At 64.6% G+C, this 20,316-nt stretch overlaps 1 protein-coding gene and 1 long non-coding RNA gene across 11 annotated transcripts; one reads left to right on the forward strand and one right to left on the reverse strand.

Moving 5' to 3' along the window:
- Positions 1-154: 154 nt before the first annotated feature.
- Positions 155-19,500, reverse strand: CASKIN1 (CASK interacting protein 1). Of its 10 annotated transcripts, XR_013411321.1 has the most exons (21): positions 19,254-19,500; positions 13,094-13,145; positions 12,886-12,983; positions 12,335-12,480; positions 12,142-12,237; positions 11,931-12,061; positions 10,247-10,355; positions 10,060-10,168; positions 9,872-9,966; positions 9,600-9,717; positions 8,187-8,288; positions 7,991-8,079; positions 7,831-7,915; positions 7,657-7,748; positions 6,711-6,821; positions 6,526-6,627; positions 4,705-4,843; positions 2,563-4,566; positions 1,867-2,281; positions 1,295-1,622; positions 155-1,207 (listed from the first exon to the last, which is right to left on the reverse strand). XR_013411321.1 is itself a non-coding variant. In XM_028841234.2 (20 exons), the coding sequence occupies exons 1-20, from the start codon at positions 19,345-19,347 to the stop codon at positions 1,526-1,528; spliced, it is 4,284 nt and encodes a 1,427-aa protein (XP_028697067.2). In that variant the 5' UTR covers positions 19,348-19,500; the 3' UTR covers positions 155-1,525. The 10 variants fall into 10 exon arrangements, 6 of the variants coding, with proteins under 6 accessions (XP_028697067.2, XP_077841168.1, XP_077841169.1 ...); XM_028841234.2 differs by having other exon boundaries at positions 155-1,622; XM_077985042.1 differs by having other exon boundaries at positions 155-1,664.
- On the forward strand, positions 2,473-7,973 carry LOC144337830 (uncharacterized). Its single transcript, XR_013411427.1, has 3 exons — positions 2,473-2,600; positions 4,733-4,837; positions 7,837-7,973. It is a non-coding gene; the product is annotated as an uncharacterized LOC144337830 (long non-coding RNA).
- Positions 19,501-20,316: the final 816 nt, after the last annotated feature.

The raw sequence follows: 20,316 nt of genomic DNA on the forward strand, positions 1-20,316 counted from the left end.
AGTGGGGGGGCATGGGGCGGTTTTCTCTGGTGGACCCCAGGACTTCAGCCCACTCTGGGGCCTCCCTGCTAGGAGGCAACTTGTCACACCCGAGCTGCTGGCCTTCAGACCCATCTCCCCCAACACATGTGCCCCCAAAAAGTGAGCCAGGCACTTCTGTTTCCTGCTGTTTATTGACAGCCAACGGCAGCGCCTTGCCCAAACCTCCCCTCCCTGCCTGCTGGAGCCCAGCCTGGGCCGCCCACTGAGGAGAGGCCTGGGGGGACAGCTGGGCACGTGCACTTACAGGGAAACACGGGGTGAGACAGCGGGAAGGGGCCCTGCACGCACGGACGCCACCTCCGCCAGGCGCCTCCGCCCGCCCCACACCACAATCGCTGGTTTTCGGCATTTTTAAAATTTTTTTTTTTAAGAAATGTCAAAGTTGTGCCCAACACTGTGGATCAGCAAACACGATAGAGACCAGTCAGTACTTCTTGGAGGGAGCAGGGACAGAGAGAGGAAAAGGGAGGGTGAGAATGACCACACGACACAGCCTTGGACCATGAGCAGAAGCGTCCGTGGGAACTCCGGCGGGGTGGACAGGCTGCCTGCGCAGGCCCCAGAGGAGGCCAGGCACGCCCTCAGAGGAGCTGCAAGCCCCTGGCCTGGCCTGCTACGTGCCCTGCTTCCACGTGGCCGCCACACTGACACACCCACATTCACCACACCCACCCGCGCCCCGATACAGCCACGCCAGGAGGAGGACATGGCCGCCAAGAGCAAGGCACAACCTCGAGTTCTTGGGGCGCAGAGAACTTAGGAGAGAAGCGCAGAGGAGCCCCCGCCTGAGCACCCGCCCCGGGGCCCCAGCCTTCCACCTGTGCTAGCGGCCTGGGGCCTCCACTCTGGCCGGAGGGAGGAAGGACCGCAGGCAGACGGCCTGGTCCTCTTAACAGCTTTTGTCCGGAGCTAGACTCTTGTCCTTTCAGTTGGTAAATGGTTTTCTATAGAATCAATAATATTTCTTTCTTTAAATATATATTTGTTAAAGTTATACCTTTTTGTTTCTCTGGGGAAATCCGCCTCAGCTCATTCCCAATAAATTAATACTCTTGATAGCTTATATTCTGGGGGTGCGGTGGGGCAGGGGGGCCCTGACCCTGGTCCCCTGTCCCTTGTGCTGCGCCTGAGCGGCTGACCAGGCGTCCCGATGGGCAGTTCTGTGCTGGGCCCGGGCCTGTGCGCTGCCCCATCCCTGGTCCCGGGGCGCCCTCCCCTTCCGCACAGGCAGGAGGCCCAGCAGGTATTGCACGGGGAGCAGCAGGTGGGGAGGACGCGCGGGCGCGGGGTCTGCCCAGAGCCCTTGGAGCCCCCGGCCAGGCGGTCCCCGGTGGGCGCCCCGGCCCGACCCCAGGGGCCGGAGTTGTGCTTGTGCGGGGCCCTGCCCGGCCGCTCGCGCCGCGCCCAGACGCGCCCATCCTGAGGTAAAGGTCAGTGTGCGGGGAGGGCCCGGGCGGCGCAGGCGGGCCCGGCGAGGCGGCGCTCACTCCAGCATGGCGTCCAGCTGGTCGGCCAGGTCGTCGAACATGCTGCCGATGTCGTCCAGGATGCTGCCCGTGCTCTTTTCCGCCGCCGAGTCGCTGCGGGGCGCGCGGCGCGGGGCGTGAGCGGGCGGGGTGGGCCTGGCCACGCCCACTTCGGTCAGGACACGCCCACAGCCCGCATCTCCGTCGGGCTCCGCCTACCGCACGATGACCTCGACCGAGCCCCGCTGACGCCGCGCCTGTCCCTACTGAGCCCCGCTCACGCCACGCCCATCTCTACCAAGCCCCGCCCACCTGCTGAGCCTCGCCCTCCGCCCGCCAGGCCACACCCCGCACCTACCGCGGGCCCTGCGCGTCCTCCTGCCGGATTTTCTCCTCCACCGCCTGGAGCGCCGCGGCCAAGCATGCGCTTGTCTCCTCCAGCTTCTGCCGGGCGCTGTCCCCGGGCGAGGCGCCTTCGGTTGGGGCGGGGGGCGCGGCGGCGGCAGCGGCGGCGGCGCGCGGGGGCTTGGCGGGCACGTGCAGCGCGGGCGCGCCGGGGGACGGGGGCTTGACAGGGCTGGTGCCCAGCGAGGGCGGCGTACCGGGCGGCTTGGCGAGGGCGGCGGGCGGCTGGCGCGCGGGCGAGGGTGCGGGCGAAGGGCCAGCGCTGCCCGAAGGCAGCCCCGCGGCCACCTTGGCGGGCTTGGGCGCCGTGGGCGGCGGCGGCGGCTTGGGAGACACGGGCGGCGGTGTGCCGTGGGCGCGCTTCACCTCTGCGGGAAGGACCACGCTGGCACCAAGCGGACACGAACCCCGCCGCCGGGCCCCCTGCCCCGGCCTCCCGCGGCCTACTCGCGCCGCTGCCTCCCCAGCGGACCAGGAAGGACCTTGCTCACCTTGCCCTAGATGCATGAGAGGGTCTGGGGACACGTTCCCACCCCACCTGGGCTTCCATCAAACCCAAGAAAAGGAAAACCCCGCAGACCACCGAGTAGAGAGGTGGAGCAGAGTCCTGCCGCCCCCTCACCCCACCCGGCTGGCCCCATGCGCCTACCTGGGCTGCCAGGGCCTGGCAGCGGCACCTTCTTGGAGGTGGGTGTGGGCGAGCCCTGGATCTTGGGCATGGGCTGCGTCAGGACTGGCTTGGGAGAGACAGGCGGCTTGGCCGGCTTCCGGGCTTCGCCCTCGGGCGGGGGTAGTGGGGGTAGGTGCGCCAGGTCGGTGGGCGGGGGTTCGGCAGGCGGGGGCGGTGGGGGCAGCTCCGGAGGCCCAGCCTGCTCCGAGGCCGGTCGGCGGCGCACGGTGCCAGTGCCATTCTGGTACACGGACAGTGGTGGTGGTGGCTCAGGCCCGGCCTCCCGCTCCTTGGCCTTGGGCCGGCGCTTCACCGTGTCAGACTCGGTCAGGATGAACTTGACGTTCTCCTGCTGGTTCTGCTTGGCCCGGATGCGCCTCTTGAGTGTGGCGCTGGCCTCCACCCTGGCTAAGGGCGGGCCCTCAACACCTGCCTCGCCCTTGGAGGGACCCCGAGGCCGCTGCCGGCCAGTGCCATCCTCCACAAAGAGCCCTGGGTCTGCCGACTCCCCAGGCCCCCGGCGGGCAGTGGCCAGAAGTCCAGTGACTGGCCCGCTGAGCGTGCGGCGCCGGTTCACCACCTCCCCGCCAGGCCCGATGGCCTCTTTGTGTTTCACTGAGGCCAGCACGGTGGCCACCCGACCCGGCTCTGGGCTGGCAGGGCGGGGAGTGGGGTGGCCCTCGGGAGGCCTGCGGGCAGCCCGGCCCCCACCCCCAATGGAGGACAGCTCCAGCATGGCCGCAATGCTCTTCACACTGCCGGCACTGCCCGTGTCCACACTGCCGGCCAGGTCACTGGCCCGCCGGCACTGTGCCCGGACCCCCAGCAGGCCATCTTCAGGCTCAGCGTCCGGCACCGGCTCATCCGCCAGGTTGGCACTGGCCAGGGCCGAGCTGGAGCGCTTGGGCGGGGGCGGCGGTGGCCCCTTCTTTCGGGGCCGCACAGCGAAGGACTGGCTGCGGTTGACGTTCTTGTCGGCACCTGCAGGCGCCCTCACCGAGTGGCTGCGGCCCACGCGCCGCTGGACCGTGGCATAGGGGCCCGCAGCAGTAGGCACCAGCAGCTCGTCCCGCTCCGGCTCGCTGTCAGACGCTGCGTAGCGATTCAGGCTGTGGGCTCGCTTCTTGGGCCGCCCCGGCTCTGCGTCAGCCTCGGGGGGCAGGCACAGTGTGGGCACAGCAGTCGGCACGGGTGGGGGCGCAGGCCCCGGGGCAGCTGGCCCCACCTCGCCCTCCACAGGCTGGGGCAGCACATAGGCAAAGCCGCGGTGCGTGGGTGACTGAGGCAGGGAGCGGGGTGACATGGGGCGCTCTGTTGGCAGCAGCTGCGGGGTAGGCTTCACCTTGGCTGTAGCTGGGGCTGGACCATGAGGTCCCCCAAGGGCCTGGGGAGAGCCTGGTCGGGTTTTGGTGGGAGTCTGCGGGGGCGTGAAGTGGCTGGTGCCTGGTGGGAGGACCTGCCGTGGCTTGCCAGGCACAGGGGGCACGCTGGCCCTCTTGATGCTGTGACCGTGGCGGCCTGGCCTGGCCTCCTTGGGCGGGGTGCCGGGAGCCGGGCCTTCATCCAGCAGGTACTCCTGGCTTCGAGACATGGGGCTGCTGGGCCCAGGGGGCCCGTCGCCCAGCAGCTCCTGTGAGCTGCTCATGTGCCGTGCCCGACCACTCAGGCTGGACTCCTGCCGTGTGGTGGCCCTCGGAGTGGGTGGCAGATGGCTGGAGGGCTTCTCAGCTGTGGTCCCCACCTCAGCTGGGCCAGTCATGGCAGCCTGCAGCTCATCACTGAGCTCGCTGTCCTGGAAGGTGGTCATTTTAGGGGACTGGCAGTCGGCCGGTGTGGGCTCAGGCGGGGGCGGAGACTCAATGGCCATCACTTCAAGTGACTGGGGCGCCTTCCGGCGCAGGGGGCCCCCCTCATACTTGGCATATTCAGCCTTCTGCAGCTCTGCCAGCTTCCTCACAGCCAGCATCAGCTTCTTCTGGTGTCCTGAGTGGGGCGCAGGGGGCAGGTCAGGTGGACCAGGAAGTGGAGGGCAGGGGCTGGGCTAGGGCAGGGCTGGGCTGGGGGCTGGGGCTGGGAGCTGAGGGCAGGGGCTGGAAGCTGGGGCTGGGGCTGGGGCCTCACCCAGCTTGGTGATGCCGATCTCCTGCAGGTCCTCCCAGGTGATATCAGTGATGAAATCGATGTTCTCATAGCCATTGTCCACCAACACCTTGTAGTACTGGGCCAGGCCGATCATGGACAGCCACACGGCCAGGTTAGCCTACAGAGCAGAGACACAGAGGGGCCACCTGGGCTGGCTGCCCGCACCCTGCCCATCTACCTGGAGCTGGAGGAGGAGGGGGCACGGGGCCAGCAGGGCACAGACAGAAGGACAAACGGATAGGCCAAAGTGTTGGCACCAGAAATGTAGGCAGAGCCTCGGCTCAGGCAGCAGACACTGCATGCCACACATCGAGCACATGAGAACGCACACGGCTGACTGCGTCCATAGGACGCCCTTGTCGGGGGGCGCAGAAGAAGGCACTTTCCCACCCGGCCAGGCAGCCACAAGTACAGCACCATGGGGAGACACAAACACACCCCAGAGTCGTGGACACAGACACACGGGGCCACACCTGGTACAGGAACACGCATAGGACTTGCACGCTGCGCTCCCAGCCAAGCACAGGCACCAGCACCCCATCCCGTGTCACACTCTGACCTCTCACCCACACCAGACACAGGGCCACACACATGCCACACAGCCACAACACACACACGTGCCAACACCCACATCGGTCTGCACCGAGAAACACCCGATCACTCCCCGAGCGGCATCCAGGCGTCCACACTCCCAGCTGGAATTCACTCATGCACCTGCTCTTGGCATACTCAGCCACCCCCAGGTGGGCGGCAAGGCCTGTGGGACCCGGACCTGACCCCCAGGAGGACCCCAGAGCCACCAATTGAGTGGGGCAAGGCAGGGTGAGTGCTGTCAAGAGCCACCAATCGCCTCTCCCACTGGGAGCCCAGAACTCAGTGTGAGACCCAAAGAGTCCACTTGGGTTGGGCTAGGCCTGGGCCCACCTTCTTCAGGCCCAGAACCATCCCATTGCACAGGCACCTCCCTTTTTGTTTTGTTTTTTGAGACGGAGTCTCGCTCTGTCACCCAGGCTGGAATGCAGTGGCACGATCTTGGCTCACTGCAAGCTCCACCTCCCGGGTTTACGCCATTCTCCTGCCTCAGCCTCCCAAGTAGCTGGGACTACAGGCGCCTGCCACCACGCATGGCCAAATTTTGGTATTTTTAGTAGAGACAGGGTTTCACCGTGTTAGCCAGGATGGTCGCGATCTCTTGACCTCATGATCTACCCTCCTTGGCCTCCCAAAGTGCTGGGATTGCAGGCTTGACCGCCACACCCATCCGCACCTCCTTGTTAATGACCACTGGCCATGGCATGTGCAAGTATCGCCGAAAATGGGGTGTCAGCTATTGGTGAGGGCCACACGTGCGGTAGAGCGCGTGTGCACGCACGAAGTTGGTGGGCACCTGCAGGGTATTCTATGCACGCCTGCTGTGCAGGGGCTGGCACGTGCCTGGGTGCGTGTGAGCATAGCCCCTGCAGTCTGCATGTGAGTGGCAGTGCTTGGAGGCCTGGTGGCTGGGGGTCTCTGTGGGGCAGCTTGCATGTGCAGGGAGTCCTGGTGAGAGCATGGACGTGGGGAGGGGACTCTCCTGGCTTCAGGCTCCCTCACTCCGATGGCCCCTGGACAGCATCACCTTGCCTCTGCCCCAGTGACAGAACAGGGGCTGACTGGGAGGCTCCCTGCTAGCAGGACATCCTTCACTCTCCTCTCCCTCAAGACCCTGAGGGTGGGTGGGGGCTGTGGCCAGGGAGGCAGGCTCTCTGTCTGTCTGTCTGCCCGTCCTGGGCCCAGCCCCTGGGGTGCAGGTGGCCTTACGGGTTTGTGCTCAGGCAGCCAGTCGGGGATGCTTAGGCCGCTGATCTCTGCCGCGATCTTCTTCCGGTGGCCCGGCTTGGTGACACCAATGGCCGTGAGGTCCTAGGCAGAGGGGAGGCTTGTCAGCTGGGGGCTGGGCCCGTCTGTGGGACGCAGCTGGCACTGGAGGCATGTGGAAAGCTCACCTCGGGGGTCATGCGGCTGATGGTGGGCAGGTCGTAGCCAGCGTTGATGAAGTTGGGGGCGTAGAGCTGCAGCTGGAACGCGGTGAGCCATTGGCTCACGGCCTCGGCGCTCTGGAAGACACAAGGCACCCACTGCAGGCTCGCCTGCCTGGCTGTGCCCTGCCACCACAGCGCCTCCTTCTCCGCTTGGCCGGCCAGCCGCGCAGCTGCTGTGTCCGCTGTCCGCTGCTCCATCTGCAGCAGGCCCCGGTGAGCCTGGCCCGTGAATGATCCTCAGTCCACAGTCCCTGAGGCGCCTCCTGGAGCATCCTCCACCCTTCTGCCTTCTGGGATCTCCACTGGGGGGGCGGGGGGGCTGCTGCTGTCCGCCACATGCCTCCCTGACTGTCCCCTGCTCTTGCACCAGGGACGCCCCACGCCATCCTGGGGAGGCAGGTGGTGTGGCCCCTTGGGAGGGGGCTCCGGGAAAGGGGCCTCAGTCTGGACCAGAAGGTAGGCTCTGTGCCCACAGGCAGGGGCACCTTGCCTACTCCACTGTGCAGGACTCAGCCAGCAGCTTACGCCTCCCCAGCACGCAGGTGCACTCACACACCACACGCCACGCCCATGCACGCACTGCACCGTCTCATACCCAGCCCCTTCCACCTGTACACAGACACGCGTGTCCGGCTCACAGTCACACCATCACACACACACCCTGCACACACACATGCACACATGGAGGCACAGGTTGGCCCACACGCACAGCCTGTACGACGACGACACCCATACACGCAGGCGGACACACACAACACACACAGACTGACAGACAGAGGAGAGGATCTGGCCTGGCAATGCCCCGATCCCACCGCAGCCAGGCCAGGCAGGCTGTGTAGGCACCCGTCAGCCCATCGGCCTTACAGCCTCTCCCCGGAGCCCACACTGGGAGCACCCCCAAGCCCTGTACCTTGCCCTCCGATGCTGGCTCCAGCTTCTTGGGCGGCTGCTCCCCATAGATCTGCCCTGTATGGGCCACTGGAGGCTGGGACCGGGCCGCACCTGAGGACGAGAGTGGGTGGGGGACAAGAGCTGTTGGGCTGGTTTCCTCTGTCGGGCTGTGCGGCAGCATCCTTGCTCTTACCTGCAGAGCCTTCTGGAGGCTTGGCGGGGCTGTCCCCTGGGCTGGACTCGGAGACGGACTTCTGGGAAAGCACCGTTGCCAGGAGCTGCAACCCAGAAACACCGGCTTGTCGCCTGCTCCCAGCCCTGGCCAACCTAGCCCCGACCACCACCCCACCTACCTTGATACCCTCAGAGCCCGCGTGTAGGGTGTGGCCCCCGCTGCCCCGGCTGCCAGCCACGCCGCTAATGCTGCCGCTTCGGTCCCCACCTGCCAGCGTGAGAGAGCAAGATGAGGCCAGTGCTGGCCCCTGCCTGGCCCCACAGTGGTGCCTTGTGGAAGTCCTGCCACCTCTGCCCTTCAGGGACCCGGCTTACCTGCAAAAGGCTTCCTCAGCACCCAGATCTCCTCTGGGGGTGCAGAAGGTCCCGATGAGCTGCTTCCCTGCGGCAGGCTTGGCTCAGTGCCTGCTCGGGAACCTGTAGGTCGAGCACAGCCTCCTGAGACCTGGGCCAGCGAGGGCGGGTGCTGACACAGGGGAGGCGGGGCAGAGGCCGGGCAGCCACAGCAGGGGGGTCCTCTCTGCCTGCTGTTGTCTCCAGGGAGCTGAGAGCCCCGAGGAAGACCCCTCCCCCGCCAGACGTTTAGAGCAGGAGAGAGGCAGAGGCAGCCAAGCCTAGGCATCCTGCTGGTGGCCCTGGGGTCCTGGGGGCAGGGGGCCAGAGACTGCTGGGTGGCGTGAACGTCTCTGTACTGGGGAGTGGGGGGAAGGCAAGAAGAACCCCACAAGCTGGAGCCAAGGCTCCCACTCAGGAGCTAGATGGCCGTGACCGGGCGCTGGCCCTGCTTGTGCATCTCCATGTCCTCCATCAGGAGTAAACGGGCCCCTGGTCCCTCAGAGCCGCCACGTGGGGCTTCACAGCCTGGGTCCCTGGCCTAGTCCCTCTCCTCAGCCTCCTGTTCCTCAGATGTGCCCAGCTCTTGCCTGCCTCAGCGCCTTTGTTTTTTCCCTTTTTTCTTCACCAAGAGCAGACACTTGAGTGCCTTTGTTGTTATCATTATTATTTTGAGACAGAGTCTCGCGCTGTCCCTCAGGCTGGTGCAATCTTGGCTCACTGTAGCCTCCACTTCCCAGGCTCAAGCAACCCTCCCACCTCAGCCTCCCAAGTCGCTGGGGCTATAGGCGCACACCACCATGCTTGGCTAATTTTATGTTTTGTAGAGATGGAATCTCACTATGTTGTCCAGGCTGATCTTGAACTCCCGGGCTCAAACAGTCCTCTCGCCTTGGCCTCCCAAAGTGCTGGGATGACAAGCCTGAGCCACCACGCCTGGCCCCGCCCCCTTTTAATGCACAGCTCCTGCCACCTGGAACCCACCAGCCTCTCAGGGCATTCTCTGGCCTCCTCTGACTGCCTCATCTCAAGCAGGCCCTCCCTGTGCTCTGGGTCACTGGTAAGTACATGTCCTTTCATGTTTACTTCACTGTCCCCTGCCCCCTCCTGCCCCAGGGCGAGCTCCTTGGGAGTTGGGCCCCCATCTGTCCTGGTGGCCAGTTCAGAACCAGACGTGGTGGCACACAGTGCTTGGTGGAATGCACAAAGGAACAGGTTGGGAACAGATGAGGAGACGGCTGCTGGGGCACCCTGATGCTCCCCACTCAACCCCACGCTGGCACCCAGAAAACCAGCCCTGCTGGGCCCCCACACGCTTAGCATGCTAGCTGCTTCCAGCCCCCAAGCCCAAGGTGCGCAGCTCCTGCCTGCCCCCCAGGGTGGGGTGGAACTTGCCTGCTCGCTTGACGATGGCCTCGCCCAAGGAGGACGGGAAGTAACCCACCCGGTCATTACCCGTCCGGTTGTCATGGATACAGCCCTTCCACCGGCCATCTGGATGCTGCTCGAGGACCTGGCCAGTAAGGTGGGGGGCGCTCAGGGAGATGCCCCATTTCACAGTCTCCTGCCCAGTGCCCCCCAGTTGCGGCAGGACGGCGGTGTTCTGGGGTGCACACGCCCAGATGCTGCCCCCTCCCTGCCGAGACAGCCCCTGAGGCCATGCTTACTGTGATGATGTCCCCCGCCTTCACATTGAGGCTGGTCAGGTCGTAATTGTTGCAATAATCCTTGGTCGCCCGGACCTGCAGGGCCGCTGAGGCCTCTGGGGATACAGGAGGGGGCCCCCCAAGTCCTGCGGGCTGATCTGGCCCAGCCCCAGCCCTAGCCACTGCCCCTCTGCCCTGCCTGGGCCCACCTCGCAACAGCTGCTTGATCTCCCTGCTGGCCTGGGACGTGGTGAACTGGTGCACGATGTCCAGGGCTGTCTGGCTGTAGGTGTTCCTCACGTGGGCATTGATCCCGCTCTGCACATGTGAGAGGTGAGGCCCTGTCAGGAGCCCCTACAGCCCACTGGGCCCAGCACCCCTGGCCCCCACACTCACATCCAGCAGCAGCCGCACCACCTCTGTCTTCCCGCAGAGCGCAGCCTCATGCAGGGCCGTGCCGGACTTGGTCTGGCGGTTAATGTCGATGCCGGCTTGGAGGAGGAGCCTGGTGGGAAGGCAAGGTGGACAAGGCGGGGCCTTCCAGCAGGAGGCCGGCCCCAGCACCCCCAAGCCAGGCCTCCATACCCCAGCAGTCTGGTTGGGGGCTGAGGACCGTCTAGCCCTGCCCCGTGTCTCTGACATTCACTGAGTGCTGAGCGCTTTTCCTTGTACTGTTTTTTTTTTTTTTGAGATGGAGTTTCACCCTTGTTGACCAGGCTGGAATGCCATGGTGCGATCTCGGTTCACTGCAACCTCCACCTCCTGGGTTCAAGCGATTCTCCTGCCTCAGCCTCTGGAGTAGCTGGGATTACAGGCACCTGCCACCACGCCCAGCTAATTTTGTATTTTTAGTAGAGATGGGTTTTCCACCATTTTGGCCAAGTTGGACACAAACTTCTGACCTCAGGTGATTCACCCGCCTCGGCCTCCCAAAGTGCTGGGATTACAGGCGTGAGCCACTGAGTCCGGTCTGCTTTTTCTAAGACAGGGTCTCACTCTGTCACCCAGGCTAGAGTACAGTGGTGCAGTCATGGCTTACTGCAGCCTCAAACTCCTGGCCTCAAGCAATCCTCCTGCCTCAGCCTCCAGAGTAGCTGGGATTACAGACATGCATGCTCATTTCCAGCTTTTTTGTTTGTTTGTTTTTGCCTTTATTTTTTGTAAAAACCAGGTCTTGCTGTGTTGCCCAGGCTGGTCTCAAACTCCTGGGCTCCTGTGTCAGCCTCCCAAAATGCTGGGATTGCAGCATTTTGAACCACCGCACTCAGCCACTTTTAAAAAAAAAGTAGAGATGGGGTCTCTCTCTGTCACCCAGGCTGGAATGCAGTGGCACCATCCTGGCTCACTGTAGCCTCGACCTCCCAGGCTCAGGCAATCCTCCCACCTCAGCCTCTCAAGCAGCCGGGACTACAGGTGTGCATCACCACACCCAGGCTGCAGTGCAATGCACTGCATTTTTTGAGACAGGGTCTTGCTCTGTCACCCAGGCTGGAGTGCAATGGCACAGTCACCTCTCACTGCAGCCTCAGCCTCATGGGCTCAAGTGATTCTCCTGCCTCAGCTTCCCAGTAGCTGGGTCTACAGGTGTGTGCCAACACATCTGGCTAATTTTTTTTTTTTTTTTTTTGTGAACTCCCAACCTCAAGCCATCCTCCCTCCTTGGCCTCCCAAAGTGCTGGGATCACAGGTGTCAGCCGCCGCGCCCAGCCCACAGTGAGCGCTGCTGAAGGGCCCTCCCTGTGCTAAGACTTCCCAGCTGTTATCTTATCTGATGCTAGCGTAGGCGCTGCTTTGAGCCCCACTTTTGGATGGGAAGTGAGGCTCAGGGAAGTTCAGCACCTCCTCGAGCGCACCCAGGAGCAACGGGGCCGGGACAGAGAAGTCACAGAAGCCCCTTTCCCAGCTGCTCCAGCTCATACTGTACATGGGCCCTGGAGGCCATGCCAGAGGCCTGACCAGGGACCTGGGACCCTGCCTGCTCTTGCCCCATCCCCAAGCCAGAAGCTGGTGCCCTGAGCCCCAGGCTGCTGCTGAACCCTGGGGACCCTAAGGCTGAGGCCCTCCCTGCCACCGGCTCTACCTGATGATGTCGATGTGGCCATTCTTGGCTGCGAGGTGCAAAGGGCTGGTGCCGTTGGGGTCGGTGGCATCTCCCGGGCGGGGCTCCAGCAGCGCCGCACACATGTTGCTGCTGAGGAGCAGCTGGACCACCTTGAAGGAGGGGTCAGGGTAGGGGGGCCCTGATGTGGGGCTCCCCAGCCCCACCCCACGGAGCTCCACGGGAGACTCACCCCAACGCGGCCGAACTCGCAGGCCAGGTCCAGGGGCGTCTTCCCCGAGTTGTCCACCATGCACGGGTTAGACTGGTGCTGTAGCAGCATCTCAGACTGGGGACCAAGGGCGCAGTCAGGCCCGCACATCCTCAGGCTGCGCTGCCCTGCCCGGGTTGCCCCGCCCCTGCCCCCGCCCCTGCTTGGGCCTCACCACATCATAGTGACCGTGCTGGGCTGCCAGGTGCAGGGGGATGTGGCCCTCATCAGATGGGATGTTCACGGCCGAGCCCGCCTTCAGCACCAGCTTCATGGGCTCCTTCCGGCCCTGCCAGGCCGCATAGTGCAGCGGCCGCATGCCTGGGGGGCGGGGGGATGCTGAAAGCTGACCTTTGACCCCAAACCCAACTCTGGAGGATGGGGGCTGCTGGGACCTGACCCCTGACCCCAAGGCCAACCTTAGGGGGTGGGAGGGTGCTAGGAGCCGACCCCTGACCCCAAGCCCAACTCTGGGAGGTGGGGGGAATGCTGGGAGCTGACCCTTGACTCCCGAGGCTAACCCTGTGGGTTTGGGGGTTGCTGGGAGCTGACCCCTGACTCCAAGCCCATCCTTGGCCTCCAGGACCCTGATCCCAGGAGGACCTGCCTGAAATCAGACTAAGACCCTGGGCTGAGACCTCAGCCAAGGACCCATGCAGGCCCTGGGGAGCCCCCCCTCACTTCCCCCACCCCTGTCCCCACTGGAGGCCCCTGGGCCAGTCTTGCCTTTGTTGTCCTTGATGTCCACAGCGGCCTGGGCCTCCAGCAGCAGGCTGATCAATTCCGTGTTGCCGTTCAGGGCCGCGTGGTGCAGAGCCGAGAAGCTAGCATGGGCAGAGGACACATGGAGCAGAGGCCCCGGCGCCCCAGGCACCCTGCCCTCCCTAGGAGCCATCCTCCCTTCCAGGCGGGAACCGCCTGGCTCAGAACTCACCCATCTGGGTCCTGGAAGTTGACATTGATCTTCTTGGTGGAGCCTAGGAGCTCTGGGGATGGAAGGAGACTTGGTGAGGGGAGGCTGTGCCAGCCCCTCCAGGTGGCCTGAGGGCAGGGAGAGGGTGCCAGCCATCTCCCCGGCAGGCACAAAGCTGCTGGGCTCTCAGTCTGCAGACACTCACTCGTCCACTCGTGCACTCATGCGTTCAGCTCTGCCCCGCACCCCGCCCCAGGTGCCAGCTGCTCAGGACTTGGTGTCCCATTGCCGAGATGTGGGGGTTCACAGTACTGAGGACTCCGGCCTGGGGTCCTTGTCCCCACCTGGGGATAGGAGGCAAGGCTGTGCACCCACACCAGCACACACATGTGCATGCACACCCCTCCCTTAGGACACTGGCTGGGCACCTGCCAATGTGGGAGGGAGAGAGCCGGCCCAATCTGTCTCTCAGAAGGATCCAGATGGGGCCGGGGGTGGCCAGGGAGGCTGGAACACCCGGAAATGGGGGTATCTCTGGGGGAGGATCTGCGTCTCCACCGTGCAGCACCCCCACTGCCAGCCCTGGGCCACAGCCAGTGTGGATGAGCAGAAGTGGGAGGCGGGCGAGTGGGCTGGCACCTCTGAGCGACCTCACGCGAACGGCCGCCTCCTCCCCAGCGACTCGGAGCACCTGAGGCCAGAGGGGCCCATGCCCTGCCTTCAGGGCACCAGTGTCCTCCTGGGGCCCCCCGCATCCTGGCCTCCCCCAGCTGGCTGCCAGAGGAGGGAAGCCCACCGATGCCCTCCCAGTGGGCGCTAGTCCAAGCAGACTTGGGCCAAACCCCCGCCTATCTGGGCCGTGGTTACATAACCCATTTGTGGGTCAGTCACTCTGAGAGGGGAGCTGGCAGGACAGAAGCCCCTTTGTCCAGGCCCAGGACGGGGTGGGGGCGGGAGCTGAGGGCAGGGGAGTTGAGGGAGTTGAGGCACAGGGCTGGCTGCAGGGCTTATACAGTGGCCCACAGCAGCCCCCGCTGTCCCGGCCTTGGTCCCAGCCACTGGACGCAGGGTGCAGGTCCCCTGATGACCCACAAGACTGGCCAAGGGAGCCAGACAGCTGTGAATTCGAATCTCTGCTCTGCCACTCACCAGCCTGTGGCCTTGGCTGCCGGCGCCCTCCCTGAGCTGGAGCCGCGGGTGCTAATGGCCTCCCAGAGGTGTGAGAGCATTTCCAGACATAAAGCGTGCAGGGCCTGGCACACGTCAGGACTTGGTGTGTGGCGATTACTAATATTAGCTGTACAGGAATCCCACCCCCACCTTTCTCCAGCCAGGGGTTTCTCCTGGCAAGCAAAGGCGTCTCCAGCTTCACTGGCCCCTCCCCCACTGCTCAGACACTGCTGGTGCCAGTGTCCCTTTTGGTTAGTGGCAATGCCACCCTTCCTGATCATGACCCAGGCCAAAACCTTGGAGCCAGCCCTGGGGCCTTTCCTGTACACCTATAGCTTGCCTGTCAGCTCTGCCTCTCAGACATCCCCAGAGCACACTTGGAACCCTAGCCCTTCTCCCTGCGGCCACTGTCACCGACCTGGTCCAGGCCAGTATCTCTGGCAGGATTAGTGCCATCCCCTCCTCACTGGTGTTGCTAAGGTCCTCCCACATCCCTTGGTCCAACCTCCACACCCACCCTAGTTGGGAGTCCCTGGGAAAACATGAGTCAGGCTCTGTGCCATGGCTCATGCCTGTAACCCCAGCACTTTGGGAGGCTGAGGTAGGAGGATCACTTGTGGCCAGGAGTTCAAGACCAGCCTGGCCATCATAGCAAGACCCCATCTCTACAAAAAATAAAAAAAAATTAGCCAGGCATGGAGGCGTGTGCCTGTGGTCCCTGCTACTAGGGAGGCTGAGGCGGGAGGATCGACTGAGCCCAGGAGGTTGAAGCTACACTGAGCCGGGATCGCACCACTGCATTCCAACCTCCTGGGTGACAGAGCAAGACCCTGTCTCAAAAAAAAAAAAAAAAAAGAGGAGAGAGAACATGAGTCAGATCCAGCCACTCCTCTCCTGAAGACCCCCTGGCAGCACTGGTCTCACTGGGAGGGGAGGCCGACACTGGACAGCGGCCGTGCTGGGAGGGGAGGCCGACACTGGGCAGCGGCCGTGCTGGGAGGGGAGGCCGACACTGGGCAGCGGCCGTGCTGGGAGGGGAGGCCAACACTGGGCAGCGGCCGTGCTGGGAGGGGAGGCTGAGATTGGACAGCGTCCGTGCGTGGGGCTCCTGTTTTGCTCTCAGTTCTCATTACTTCCACCATTACTGCTGTAGCTACACAGGCCTCCAGACGTTCCTCTAGCATATAGTCTGCCCTGCCCAGGGCCTTTCCACATGTCCTGTGTGCATGTGTGGGCTCCTCTTCCCTAGTTAACCCCACAGCCTCTCTCACGTTTTTCAGGTCCTTACCCACACAGGCTGCTCACTCAGCATGCCCTCCCCATCTGAAGTGGTGACCCTGCCCGCCCCGCAGCTGCTGTGCTTGGCTCTGCAGCCCTCATCACCACCTGCCACGTCCACCTCCTTCTGCTCTTGCTCCTACCCATCTCCATCATTCAACTACCAGCACCAAGGGGACAAGGGCCCTCATCTGTTCTGCTCACGAAAGAATCCCCAGTGGCTAAAACAGTGCCCCGTGCAGATGAGGTGCTCAGTCAGCAGCAGACTGGACCGATCTCTTCATCCCCCACACCCTGCCTGGCCGCCGAGGGGACTTCATGGGCGTGTGGCCTGTGCTTGGCTCAGAAGGACCCCATGCCTGCGGATGCTCTCCTGTCACCATCTTGAAATTCTTTTTTTTTTTTTTTTTTTTTTTTTTTCCTGTCTGGAAACAAAGTTTCATTCTTGTTGCCCAGGCTGGAGTGCAATGGTGCCATCTCGGCTCACCACAACCTCCACCTCCTGGGTTCAAGCAATTCTCCTGTCTTAGCCTCCTGAGTAGCTGGGATTACAGGCATGAACCACCACGCCCAGCTAATTTTGTATTTTTAGTAGAGACGGGGTTTCTCCATGTTGGTCAGGCTGGTCTCCAACTCCTGACCTCAGGTGATCCACCTGCCTCAGCCTCCCAAAGTGCTGGGATTACAGGCAGAGCCACCGTGCCCGGCCTGAAATTCTTATTTTTGAGCAAGGGGCCCTGCGTTTACATTTTGCATGGGGACCTGGGAATTATGTCGTAGGGCCTGCCACCATCCCTTACCATTAGCTGAAGGGAGCGCAGGTGTCACTGTCCCGTGCATCCCTGCCAGGGCCACACTCAGGAGGTTCTCCCCCGAGAACACTGAGCCCCGCTCTTCCCAGCTCCAGGGTAGCCAGCCCTCAGCATGTCCCCAGGATTGCCCAAGCCAGGCCCTATCATCCCTCCCCCAGCTAAGGCAGCCAGAGTGGAAACCACCTTCTCACCCAGCCACACCTGCAGGGGCTGAAATCTCGGGGGGCTGGAGGTCAAAGCCCAGAAGGTGACAGCTGCTAGTGGGGGAGGATGTCTCCCTCAGGAAGGGGACCACCCCCACGTGAGAAGGAGTGTCTTAGTAAAGCCATCTCATCCCTCTCCCCACCCATGGTCTCCTCAAGGGGGAAAATGGCTGAAATTGGATGGAGGGAGCTTGAGGTCTTAGGACATGCTAACCCCAATTCCTGTGGGAGACAGTGGTTACCCAGGAAGGTCCCAGAACTGAGAAGGGCCTGGGGCTGGGGGCTGTTTCACCTGGAAATGGGTTCTCTGGATGAAGCAGGAGCGAGCATAGCTGGAGGGGACCATGGCCAGAATGAAAGCCCAGGAGCCCCCCTCCCTCTCCATGAGGTCCCTAAGCCCTGTGACTCTATGACGGTAAAGCCCTTACCCCTGACCAGCCCTCTCACTGCTATCCTGAGCCTGTCCCCAACTCTGGGATCTGGTTCATACCCCGGGCTAGAAGGGAGCTCCTAGGGGGCTATTAGAAGGTGAGAGGGGGGCGGGGCGCTGGCCCTCGGTGCTCAGGGGCGTCCTCCAGGGCATTCTCAGACCTGCCTCCACGGACAGGGGGCCTCCCTGGATAGGGCCTGGGTCAGAGGGAAGAGTGGGTCCCTCCCGACCAGCAGGAGGCCAGCCCCTGCCCCGGCATCTCCCCCAGAACAGGCTCCTCTTCCGCTCAAGGACAGCTGCTAAGTGTGTGCATGCGGGCACGGGAGGCTCCCTTCAGGGCGGGGTGAGTGGGGGGCTGGCTGAGCCTGGGGTGACTCTGGAGAAGGCGGTGGAGGAAAGGGGCCGGGCGCCCAGAGGGGACCATGGAAGTAAAGCTCATGGGGATAGCCCTGGGCTCAGGGGGCCCTGGAGGACACTGCTGGACACCCCCCACCTCGTGGCCCAAACTCAGCTGTACTTTACTGAATCAAAATACATCTTACTCCAAAGCAGGCCAGCGTTGCCATGACGACGGAGCTAATTCATGGAGGGATTTCTCCTCTGATTTATTACACCCGCCCCTGTGAGTCAGAGAGCAGGAGCCGGGGCCAGGGCAGGTGTCTCTCCTGCCCCAGAGGCCAGGCAAGACAGGCAGAGACCCAGGTGAGGATGGAAGCCCCCAGAATGGCCACAATAGAAGGGAGGAGGAACCTCCCCAGAGCTGAAGCCCCAACTTCCCCCGCCCCTGGACCTGGGCTGGTCTAAGGCTGCGGTCGTTGCTGGCATTTACTGAGCACTTACTGAATGCCTGGGCTCCAAGCGCCCAGGCTCACTGATCTTAGGACCCGGCTGTGAGGCTGACATCCCATCCTACAGACGAGGAGACTGAGGTCCACCGAGTTGGAGCTGTCTGTGTCCAAGGTCATGCGACCACTAGGTGGAAGCCTTTACCTTGCCTTCCCTCTCAATTCCTACACCTGATCTCCAGGCTCAGCTGAAGCTACCTCTGCCCACAAGCTCTCCCTTTCTGAGCCCAGGGACCTGAAATCAGCTCGGGGGCCAGCCTGCAAAGGCACCGGTGTCCCCTTTCTCTTACTGCACACAGTGGACAGGAGCTGGCCAGTCATGGGCCGCTGGTCAAGTGCAGGAGTGCGGGGGTCCTGCTGGGACTCTAGGTTCCCCCCACCGACCTCCCAGAAGCCAGTCCCAGTTCTTGGCATCCCCCTGGAGGAAGGGGAGGAGGACTCCCTGTCTTACAGCCTGTGGGGGTGGAGGGAGGAGGGAGGACGCCCAGACCCCACATGCCGACCTGCAGAGCCCTGTCCGTGCCTACACAGGTGCCCTGACACACTGACACGGCTATACGTGCGCAGCCGCACACGCGGCTGGTCCACACGCCCATCCATCCATCTCCCGCGGCCCCCAGGGAGGCTACGCGCTGAGCCAGGATCAGTGCTGGGATCAGGGCTCCAAGCTCCCAGCCCTTTCCTGGGGCCCCCACAGGGCAAGCTGGGGATAGCCAATGGTGGTCCCCCACTCCCTCATGGCCTCCTTTCCCAGCAGGGAAGCCGGGGACCTGGGTCGGCTGGAGCTTGGCTGAGCAGGGCCCCAAGCCCTTGCCCCCAGGCCGGCCCTGCCTGGAGTCCAGCCTGCCCTGGGCTGGGCGACCTTGGGCCTCCGCTCTCCCATAAGTAAATGGCCCCCCACCGGCCATGTCAGGGCAGCCACACCCCCAGCGTGATCCTGCCCCCCACCTTCCCTGCAAAGCGTGTTATTAAACGTGGGGCGGGGAGGGGGTCTGCCAGGGACTGTCAGCTCCCGAGTCGCCCCTCCCCGCAGGGGCCCCCTCACTGTCTGCCCGGTGCGTGTGGTGGGGGGGGCATCCGCCTCGCCCTTTGAAGGCCCCAGCAGAGACCTCCAGCTGTCAGCCCGCAGCCTGAGAAGGGAGGGGGACAGAGGTAGGGAGGGAGGGATGCGAACGCCCGCGGCCCGGGAGGCGGGTGCCGCCAGGTGCCCGCTGGGGGGCTCAGGGTGACGGCCGGCTCTCCGGGCCGCCCCATCTCCAGTGCTGGGGACAGCGGGTGGGGGGCACGGACCAAGGGTCTAGGCGCTGCTGGCCCCGCCCCGCCCCCGGGGACCCGACAGCGTCCCCTCCCCGCCCGGCGCCGGGAGGGGTGGGGGGCTCTGCGCCGGGGAGGGGCCCCCGGGGCTCCCGCCCGCGCCCCGCGCCCCGCGCCCCCGGCACTCACTGGCCTTCCCGGGCCGCGGCCTCTGCAGCAGCCTCTGCGCGGTCCCTACGTCCTCCGCCTTCACCGCCTGCACCAGCTCCTGCTCCTTCCCCATGGCGCGGCCGGGGCCGCAGCGACGCGGCTGCGCTCGTGCGCTCGGCGCGGCTCAGAGGCGGCGGCGGCCCCGCGGCACCGGCCGCCTCCCGCGCCGCCTCCTCGCCGCCCGCCGCCCCTTCGCCCTCCTCGGGCTCCGGCTTGGGCTCGGGCTCCCGGCGCGGAGGGGGCGGGGAGCGCGTCACGGGCGGGGGGCGGCCCGGGGGCGGGGGCGCGCGGCGGGCGCGGGGCGGGGGCGCGGCACCTGGCGCCGCCTCCCGGACGCCGGGGTCCGCTCCCGGGCCGCCGACCTCCGTCAGCCCGCGCCGGCCGCGCGCCCGGGCCCGTGGCTCCGCCCTCCCCGCGCCCGCCCCGGGACGCCCCCTCCCCACGTGCGCGCCGCGCGCTCAGGCCAGGCCTTTGCGGATGCGGGCGGCCTGGGGAGGCTAGTCGGGCTGGGGACGCAGCTGCCGGGGGTGCACTCGGAGCCCCGACGCGGCGGCGGCGCGGGGCTGAGCCCAGAGAGGCTTCCAGAGGCTGCGGGACCCGCGGGGGAGGGTTCCGAGGCAGCGGGCGGGCGGGGACCGGGCGCCGAGAGACCCGGGCGCCAGTGGCCCTGGAGCCGGCCCGCCAGGCTGTCAGGCGTTCCTGGCCCCGGGTTCCCGTGGGAGGTGTCGAGGGATTGTGAAGAGGAATCTCCCAATAATGAATTCGGTGTCAGGGAACCCGCACCCCCAACCCCCAAGCATCCTCCTGCTCCTCTCCGCAAATAATGCGGGCGCCACAGCTTCCCCCAGCCTCAGTCCGAAGCCCGACCCCAAGGTAGCCCCCACCGCCCCCACTGAGGGAGCTCAACTCCCCACTCCCGGCACCGACTGGGGGTCGCCTCCATCTCCACCCACACGGAACTGGAACCTCCCTCCGGCACCAACGTGCCCCCGGCCCAGGTCTGCCCACTCTCCAGCCTGCAGCCCAGGCAGATGGGTCCTGC

Source organism: Macaca mulatta, chromosome 20 (genome assembly GCF_049350105.2).
Source record: "Macaca mulatta isolate MMU2019108-1 chromosome 20, T2T-MMU8v2.0, whole genome shotgun sequence".
NCBI classification, from domain to species: Eukaryota; Metazoa; Chordata; class Mammalia; order Primates; family Cercopithecidae; genus Macaca; species Macaca mulatta.